Raw genomic sequence first — 10,246 nt, 5'->3', positions numbered from 1 at the left:
AATCTCTGCATCAGCATATGTACAGTATTGCTTGGCAAATTGTCCATGACTATTTTCATTAATTTTTTCTTACATCCTGTGTGTTTTTATGCAATGGAGTTTTATGTATTCTGGTGCAGAAGTTGTCAACAGCTTGTTTTGAGTTTTCTTTTAATTCTTGAAGCTCTTATTTGGTAAAATGAAGGCGCGAACATGGTTGGTGATGGACAATTTTCACTCATGGATCGCACTGTACAAATCTCATTCTTAAAAACATGTACTCCTTCTGTCCCATAATTATAGTCCGGTATGCCAAAATGGTAGTACAGGAATTACAGACGAAGAGGCAGATGGAAAGCACATGGATGAGGAGAGGCACAGTAGATCAGTCTTCAAGATTGTGAAGAGGAACAACGTGACCTTATCGCAACGAGCAAGAAATACCGCCCAGACGATTACCAAAAGGAGGCGTTGGATTGCAACACACCGGTGTGGCACTGTATGGCAACCGGTCTAGCAAGGCACGCTGCAAATCGTTAGTAGAGCACTCCTTCAGTGAGTACGTGTGAGAAGAACAGCCATGAACGCACAACCCATGATAGGAAGCGACAGGGGTAGCAAGAACCTCACGGATAGTAAACGACATGCAGTGTACGAGTTTCTCTTTGAAAACAGTACGGCTGGGGTAGTGAAGAATGGTCACCAAACCATTAACTGTTACCAATGCTCATCAACAAGTTAATCCCAGCAATAGATGCACAATGGCCTCGTGAACTGCGCGCAGGGAGAATCCAAGTGTCCGTTCAGCAGGACAATGCGCGTCCGCATATCGTTCCCAATGACCGCGCCTGGATGGATGCTGCAGCGACCAGTGGAATCACTTTGGATCTCCTATGCCAACCGCCAAACAGTCCGGACATGAATGTTTTAGATCTGGGGTACTTCCGGGCAATTCAGTCTCTCCAGCATCAGGCAGCTCCACAAACTATTGATGAGTTGATCGCCGCAGTTGAAACATGTTTCACTGATCTGACACGCGACAAGCTCAACAACATCTTTTTCAATTTGCAATCCTGTCTCATTGAAATTATTCGCCTCCAAAGGCGGGGTCAACTACAGGATTCCCCATATGCAAAAAGCACATTTGAACCGCCGAAACGTCCTGCCATCTCGCTTGGAGTGTCCTCGAAACATTTACGACGAGGCTAGAGCAGCACTGCAGCACTAGATCTAGCTCGTTGAGGGGATGACAATCTTCCTGGACCAACAATATCTTTCGTCTTGATGTTTTATTTTGTCGAACTTCTTGGTCACTTTGTATTGATCCTGGATTGATTACTTTTTATTTAGGTTCTTTTGGATACTTGATCGGCCAATTTGTACTGATCCTTGAGTTATAAAGTTGTATGACTCATTCCCATGTTTCATTTTCTTCTTCTGTATACAGCAATGTCACAGTTTGAATATCGGACAATTATTATGGGACAACAAACAAAGGTGTACCGGACAATAATTATGGGACAGAGGGAGTAGGTTGCAAAAGAAAAAAACACATTAAAATAGGCATGGACAATACCTTTGTATTCCACTGTACCAAAAACCCATGAAAATTGACAATACAGAAGAACAAGAAAAGCAAACTTCGAAATAAAACAGTATTTATTTAGTATCTAATATTTGATAAGATGAATACATTTTAAAAGTACGTAATGGATGTGAAAATGGCCTTGCTCAAATTAATGCAAAGGACTGGCCTACGGGAAATCCATTCCCATCCATTTTGAAAGGTTATTTTATGGCGTGGAAAAATACATTGTTTTACAAAATTAAATCTTATCCTTCTTTCCCTGAATGTCCTTGGATTCGACTGAAAAACGTGCGAACAGCCAATTTTGTGTGAGAAAGGTCAAAACAGTAGAGGATCTACTTTAAGTGTGGCCAGGTCGTTAAATAACTCTTTCCTGGCATTACACACGGAATCCAGGGACATGTCCCTACGGTTGGCATCACTGCTGAGCACGTGGAGGAAATAACATATTAAAATGTTTTGAAGGAGAATGTAAAGAAGAAATGAACAGTGAAGATGGTTGTTATCAAGTTGGTATAAGAACTTACTACATTTACAGTAGATTATTCTGCGAATTATTATGTTATCTTTTATGGGTCGGCAGCGAAGTTAAGGTTTTAAAGAGGGATCATATTGTCTATGTATCGCCAGTGCCATCTGTGATGCGATGCGTCAATCGTCTTTGCATTGAAAATAGAAATCGCATTAGATTTTGTCTTTTTGGTATGTGCTGAGAATGGGCAACGTATAATGACTTTCCGACGTAGAAATATCACATTAAAAAACTAGGAACAGTCACTATTCCCCCATTCCATAATAACTGTATAGAAGAATTATCCCAATTAGTCAGAGGTATATCTAGTTTTTCAATTTTGAATATTGAACACTTAGATGATTTGATAAAATAGTTTTCAATATTTTAAAATATTCTCTGATTTCCTACACTTTTATCCGTTGGAAATGAACTCAGAAGCAGCCTTCTCAATTCACTTGTATCTAACTTAATCTTATTTCCTGAACCTTCTTGTACATAAATAGCAATTATTAAAATTCACCGTGTGGTTTGAATAAAACGTGACAACTATTTAAAGTGCAACTATTTTCTTTCTAAAAATTCCATTTGAAAAAATCGAAATTGAAGACGCATACTCTTCTGAAGCAGACATATTTTGTCATCAAGGATGGTTCGATACCAACTGGAGGCACGTAGTAGTTCGGACCCCACTTAAAACTGTAGGTCCAGTCTTAACTTTATGCTTAGATAGGCTAATCGGGACTGGACTTATGCATTTTAAAGTGGGATCCGAACCACTAGATTCCTACACCGGATATCGAACCCGGGGTCCCTTGATTACAAGGCGACGACGTTATAACTACGACATTGGAGGTTCCGAAGGAAGAAGGGAGAAACAGAGGAAAGGAGAAAGTATACGGCAATAGAGAAAAAGATGGAGAGAGATAGAAAGAGAGAGAGAGATAAGAATAAAAATAAGAATAAAATATTAAGAAAATAGGAAAGAGAAAGGGAAGAGATATAATGAGAGAAGAATAAATGGAGTAAAAAGAAAAATAGGGAGGAGAAAAATAGGGAAGAGAGAAAGAGGGAAAATTTGGATTGTTTTAACTTCTGTTATTTAGCGTCATTTTGGCTGATCGCCACGATGGGGATGAGTGATGATATTGATGAAGGGACACTCACAAAGAACAACCATGTCCAATCTGTAGAGGCACATATTTTTGGTAAATAAAAAAGCAAAATTTCGATACAAAAACTGAGTCAATTTCGGGTTCAAAAGCGGTAAATAAAATAAAATATCGGTGTTATAGCGGTGAAAAATTGGATGAAAAGTGGTAGGCTATATAAAAATACATTTTGGTTTTAGTATTGTGAATATAATCCTAAATTTGATTTAAAAACTACACTTATTCCACAGAATTAACATTTCACTTCTAATAGCACATTTATGTAGTTATCAGACTATTAAGTTTATTTCTGTGTAAAGGAGTCCATTTTTGCTTCTCCATTATTAACAGCAGAATTAATAAATTTTCCGGAAATTGCATAACTCTCAGGATAATTCAGACCTCAGAAGGTGTCGCATCGGTGAATAAACCCTGAATTTCGTGTTTAAAGGTTAATTTCGCTTTTTGCAGTTCATTTCGCATTATTTCGTGACAAAACATGGTCACAAAATGCATCTCGCACCTTTCAAAAACATGAAAAAATAACACTAAAATGTGTTTTTTCAAATTTCGTTTTTTGTCAAAAACGAAATATGCATGCCCCTACCAATCTGGGATTCGAACCCGGGACCCATGTAGTCGTGGCGCGCTGTACTAACCACTCCGCTACAGAGGTCGGCGACAACATGACGAGTCTTGTTTTACTATTTCTGGACGTATGCCTGACCTTCATCAAATAAACGAAGTGAACGAATCTTTCAAAAACCCATGAAATCGCTTCCTGTAGGAAAATTTTGAAGCATTCGTCATACACCGTATCTGATGACTGTTTACAAACATCGTGGGAAATTAAGAAGTTGCGTGATTATTCCAAATAAAGAAATATGACGAGAAATACGAAGGAAAATAAAGAGAGAGATTGTCAACCATGACATTACGTCACTGATTGGGAGGGGAAGTTCGCTTGCTTTTTTTTTTCGGCTCTCAAAATACCGCAGGATCTGTTACGCTAATTGAGGTAATCTTTGAGAAAAGGGGAAGAGGTTGGTGACCTTGACCGGCAACTTTTACCCGCGGCGCAGTCTTGAAGGACTTGTGTGTCTATCTCGAACACATTTGGATAAAGAACGTTGTCAGAGCTACTGGAACCTGCTCTACGATGCTTGTTCACCTATATGCTGTGGTCGCCGCAGGACTGGCGTTGGGGAATTTCGTCCAAGGAAAGTTCGAACGAAAGTTACGTGAGTACTCTTTAGCTGTGACTTTTATTTTATTGGCACATCAGAACTTAGGCTATTTTTCACGCAATACGGAGATAATAACAACAATAATAATAATAAGCCGTAGCGCAACAGCCCGTGAGAGCCAGGGCCTACCTACCGACTGCCGGCCTCACTCCCAATCCCACACGCCGAGGTGAGAGATGATCCAACAAGTTAAGGGGTGATGTGTGGTCAGCACGACGAACCCTCAGTTGTTGTAGGTTTTCATGGCCGAGTTAGGCTACTCATTTGGTGGGTGGCCACTGGTCCTATACACAGGCCGAAATATCGGGAGAGAAGTTGCTACGCCTCACCCAGGAGACTCGAACCCGTGTCCCCTAGCCGAAGCCCAAAGCATGACGCCATAGACTGCATGGTCACGGTGCGGGACAATACTGGGATAAGCCCCTTAATTTTTTTTAAAATGGCAATCCCAAAACAAGAAAATAAAATATGTTAGAAACTTCCTTACTCAATTTTTAAAACTAATTCATTCAGTCATTGCTTAACATAAGATAAAACTATACTATCTCTGACGACTAACATCTCCGTACCTAGGTTAAAAGCTAAGGCTGTAAATGGGCACTCAGCACACACAAGGGGAAGCACAGGACAGCACAGCCCCACAAAGCATTATCTTGGCCATCCAGGCGCCAGAACCTCATTGGCCTACAATGAACAATGAACAATTACCGGTGTGTAGTACGTGCCTTACCAGAAAGTCAACACTTACACACCACACTGTGAAAAGTGGGTGCAACCTTTATGTGCAACTTTTGGCTAATTTGCGAAGATGGGGATGAGTGATGATATGATGAAATTGATTAGGGGGGCAAATGCCCCCCCCCCCACTTTTTGCCACTTTTGCCAACCACACTATGCTAAAACTTATGTACCAAGGAAAAAATAAACTGTCCGTGCCCCCTAGTTTTGGAACCCAATCGCCGCCACATTATGGACATACATGCCAGGATGGGATTCGAACCCGCGACCCCTGGTGTCGTAGAGCAGTGTGCTAACTACTCTGCAAGTGATAACATTATGAAATGAGATTCACAACACATATGCACTGGACACGGCGCACACCCTCTCCGAGCCAAGACACCCGAGGCTCGTTATAGTCCGCAACAATAGAATATAGGTTTATTTCAGTATGAGCCTTTGCGGCTGTACACACATTTTCATACATCAATGATGATTTTTCCTTCTTCTTCTCTCCCCCCCCATAACCCCTCTCTTTATGCCCTCACATGTTCAACTTTACCTTTCATACTGATTGTGGGTTCTTCTCTCACTACAATCATCCAACCTGTTTTATTTTTCTCATAATTTTACAGCCGGTCCCCGTGGCGGAGTGGTTATCACATCGCGCTACGACGCCAGGCATCCCGGGTTCGAATCCAGGCCTGGGCATGGATGTTTGTGAGTGTCCATTCATCAATTTCATCATGTCATCACTCATTTTCCATCTTCGCAAATTAGCCAAAAGTGGGTCAAAAGGCGAAGAAAACAAATCATAATTTTACACTTATAGCACTAGTAATTATATTGTCAACAAGAAGCTTTCTGCACACCGCTCTCAGGCACTTTCACTCCCGTCCCTTAACTTATTCGCTCTCTTTGTCCAGACGTATAATGTAGGAAGGTTCCCAGGTCCCTTATTTGAGTTTCGGCTCTGCCCATAATGGCCCTCTTTAGCTTCCCCCACCCCCATTTTTGATTCGTTCATATCCCTTATGTACAATTTCCGTCTAGCCTCTGCTGTTTCTTTGAACTGGAGGAGAATGTGGAATTTCGTCTCGTCTTCCCTACACATTGGACATTCTGCACTCCCTACAGGGTGTACTACATTGTACGTACGTGGAAGACAGGTTGACAGTGGAATGCTTACGGGAGAGCCACCCCTTGCACCCCACTCTTTCCGGTGTTAAAGCCACACCTTGTGTGGAGCAAGCACTCGAATTACATGTTCAATTGTTGGTCTTTTAACCACTGTATCTGGTTCCTACAGCGTTGGGAACGAAGAACCTCATCTCACTTCATCTGAAACAAACTTTCTCCTAAATTAATGAGCTTGAAAAACAAGAACAGACACAGATACGGAGGTAGGGGTGACGTGACGTGGCCAGATAGGGAGAGGAGTGTAATGGGCGAATGTAGAAGAAATAATAGTTTGAGAATTACAAGATGAGCCGGTTTCTCGAGCCCAACCCTGTATATTTTATCTACCAGTGTTCCGAAAGTTACTCTTTAAAGGGAAACGAGTTACAGTTACTTGCTTAATAACTGAGTTACAGCTACAGGTACTTCTACAGTTACTTTCCACTGGAAATTTTCTTGCAAACAAATAACACAAATCGATTACTAATTGTAATAAAAAAGAAAGAAACTATTGGATGCTGCTTACACAAGGAGTTGGGCCACAAATGAACAAACTACAGAAACTAGACACACTTGACAGCACACAACTGACAATAACAAATTGACAGGCAATAGGAAAAAATCCTCTTCCTAATCTCATCTTTCTGCTTCTGGAAAATCATCCCTCTTCCAAGGTATGCATATCGCTTTAGAATTGAGGACTATCAAACGAAAGACGGAACATGCGATAAATCTGTCACTCTGAAAATTATGGAATCCCAGAGCCTACTGACTGGCCATGGACAGGAGACAAATTTAGTTCAACAACTTTCTCTTTTCCTCTGTTTGCAGGAATTAATGTAACAAAGGATGGACATTTGTATCGCTGGAGAAACTAGTAGTTTATCGATGATTCTTGTTCATTTTGTTCTAAATCACCAATAACTGACGACACTTATATAGTAACTTAAGTGTCATGGGGTGACTGTAAAAGTAACTGTTGAAACGTTACTTCTATTGGAAAAAGTAACTCAGTTACAGCTACTTGGTTTTAAAAGTAACTAGTTACATTTGCATTTCTTCAAAAAAGTAATTGTTACTTGTAACTAGCTACTTCCAAATACTGGTATCTACGTTTCAGAGACTGGTTCTGTCTCCGATCTCAGGGTGGTGTATTTGTCCCTAACTTCTCATCTGTCCGTTGTCCCCGAACACAGGATGTGTTTTTGGGACGGCATCAATATGCGTGTTACGGTGTAAGGTATGATATGAAAAGAGTGCCTTTGAGGATTATTTAGTGGCGGCGGAGGTTTCAGCTCGTGTAGCGGTGGGAGTAGCATGGGCGTCCGCAATGGGGTACCAGAGGGGCACTTCTCCCCCTGAGATATGTGGGAAAGACAATGTAATGCGAATGGTGATAGTTTATTATAAATAGAGCTCGGAAGTTGAAGACCTATAAATTGCCAAAAAAAGACCTAAAAATGTCAAAAAAGGACCTAAAAACTGAAAAAAGGATGTATAAATGTGATCCAAATTAATTAATAACTTCAGTTTTAATTACATATTTAATGAATAAAAAAAATTCTGGTGGTATGGAAAACACAGTGCGAAAAAACTGAAAGCTTCAAAACAAGAAAAAGTTGCCACTTACAGCGCGACCTTCCAGACAAGTTAGGGTTAAAGGACCTTGTACCGTACCTGCTTCAGTCGTCCAAAAATGTTTTTCTCTCTTTTCAGGGATGGTACAAATATATATATATATTATTTCTTTACTACAGAAAGGATGTTTAAGAGGTAATGATGATTCGAATTGAGAATAGTCAGTAAAAACGTAGTCGAAAGAAGGTGAAGTTGCCAAAAAAAAGCCGCTAAGACCTAAAAAAGGCTAAAAAAGGACCCATAAGCCAAAAAACGTCGAAAAAGGCAAAAAGGGGCAAATAAAACCCACCCTTTTCTGGCCTACAATGACCCAAGATGAACATATATTATGTTGGGCCTCGTCTTTGGACACTAGGAAAAAAAAAAGGATTTTTCCTCAACTTCCGAGCTCTACTTATAAATAATACTGTTTTCTCTGACTTACAGGCTGTAAGTTATAGCAATTACTGCAATGTCGAGCAAAATGACGAGAGAACGTTTTTTTTTTATCAGAGGCCGTAGCTAGGGGTGTGCAGGACGAACATTTTTGGTCTGGATGGGATTAGGAAGGGAATGGTTTTACAATCCCGTCGTACGGGACGGGAAAATTTCGAAATTTCCCGACGCGGAGAAAATCTCGAATTCTACGCACTTTTCCCTACCCCCACCCTCCCCTTCAAGTGAATGTTTTTGCACTTCTGGAATAAAAAAACTTAATTTCAAGAAATTGTAGTCTCTTTTACCAAAAACCTTGTAGAATTAGCCACTTTAAAGTACGATCCTTTGGAATTTATCAACTGTTACGGATCCCGAAAAGTCGGCAATCATTTCTCGAAGGCGGCGTCTGACCTTGAATTCACGCGCCGTCATTTTGAATTTCTTTGTTATACAGTACGCTTGAACGCGTAAAAATATGGATCATAGGTGACACAAAGAAGAGCAGATTAAGTTGTCTGTTTGATGCATCCTGAAAAATTACAATAAGATAAATAATTGTTTATCACGAAGTGTAAAAAAAAGGAAGCAAGGCGAATCCAGTTTCTACTTAAATAGCGGACACAAATTGGAATTTGTCAACTGCTTTAAGATATATTCTACCCAATTTCATTTTTATAACTTGTAAAGTAATAATAATGGGCTATCCATGTGAAAGTGCCCCTAATCCTCAATTTTTACATTTAAATGCAATGTTGTAACTTTATCCTATCTTGTGAGTGAACAATCTTTTTTATTTTAACTTTTTGATTTGGTTATGTTTTGTATTGTGTCCCACCCTTGACACCAAAAAACAATTAATTTCTCCTTTAACTGTTACAGTTCTCCCTCAACTCTACCAGAATATTCAAAGGTCAATTACCTTCCCTCTTTGTCTTAAATAATTTATTTTTCATAATTTGCCAATTCACAGAAATTAAAACAAACTTCTTATTAAGTGATGAGACAGTATTTCGTCTGTCCCACACGTGACATAAAACTGTTCACTTGTAGCTATAAAACTGGGAAAGTATTTTAAGGGTAATAATGTTTAATCGACAGTGTTGAGTTTCATATTTCATTGCACAGAAACTGTGAAAAATGTTGCTTAACTATCAATAGATTGATGATTGATTTGGCTTATTTTACTTCGCTTTTGTGCCATTTTTGGCTAATTTGCGAAGATGGGGATGAGTGATGAAATTGATGAATGGACACTCACAAACATCCATGCCCATGCCCGGGACCCCTGGCGTCGTAGGTCGATGTGCTAACCACTCCGCCACGGAGCCGGCAACTATCAGTAGAATAATTACATTAATATCAGAAATGTAGTCCTTGTCCCACCAGTGACAATGGAATGCCCCAATATTAATAATTATAAATAATAACAAGAATAATAAAAAGTAAAATCACAAGTTTTACTACTGAGGGGCATGATATGAAACCTTACTCTGCCCCCCCCCCCCCCCGGAAAATCCTGTGGGTGCCCTTTGTGAGTAGGGTCAATTTTTATATGTAGCTGCTAGGCTCCACCATGTCAGAGTAGTCTGGGGTTGCCATCTAAAATCATCAACGTAAAAAAATACGTTTGTATCTCCTTCGGTGTCATTTACGCGCATTCGACCCTGCTAGAACGCCGCCGCTCTGCTAGAAGATGCAAAACGTTCCGATGGAAGGTGAAATTCGTGATAAACATCCATTTATATGTAGTTTCATCTAGCTATTGGAATTATTTCATGAATAACGCGCACCATAGGTTTTATGGACGAAATTTTGAAGA

General features: G+C 40.0%; 1 protein-coding gene across 1 annotated transcript in view; it reads left to right on the top strand.

Annotated features, from left to right (window-relative positions):
• The first annotated feature begins 4,325 nt into the window (after positions 1-4,325).
• LOC145994379 (protein takeout-like) overlaps positions 4,326-10,246 on the top strand; it is a 69,533-nt gene continuing 63,612 nt past the window's right edge. The window contains exon 1 of the mRNA XM_083130491.1: positions 4,326-4,470. Coding sequence (XP_082986617.1) covers positions 4,389-4,470 — 82 coding nt within the window. The 5' untranslated portion in view covers positions 4,326-4,388. The remainder of the gene's footprint in view (positions 4,471-10,246) is intronic.

This window comes from Lepisma saccharinum, chromosome 10 (assembly GCF_977018435.1).
Source record: "Lepisma saccharinum chromosome 10, izLepSacc3.1, whole genome shotgun sequence".
NCBI classification, from domain to species: domain Eukaryota; kingdom Metazoa; phylum Arthropoda; class Insecta; order Zygentoma; family Lepismatidae; genus Lepisma; species Lepisma saccharinum.
This window is presented reverse-complemented; position numbering and strand designations above follow the sequence as displayed.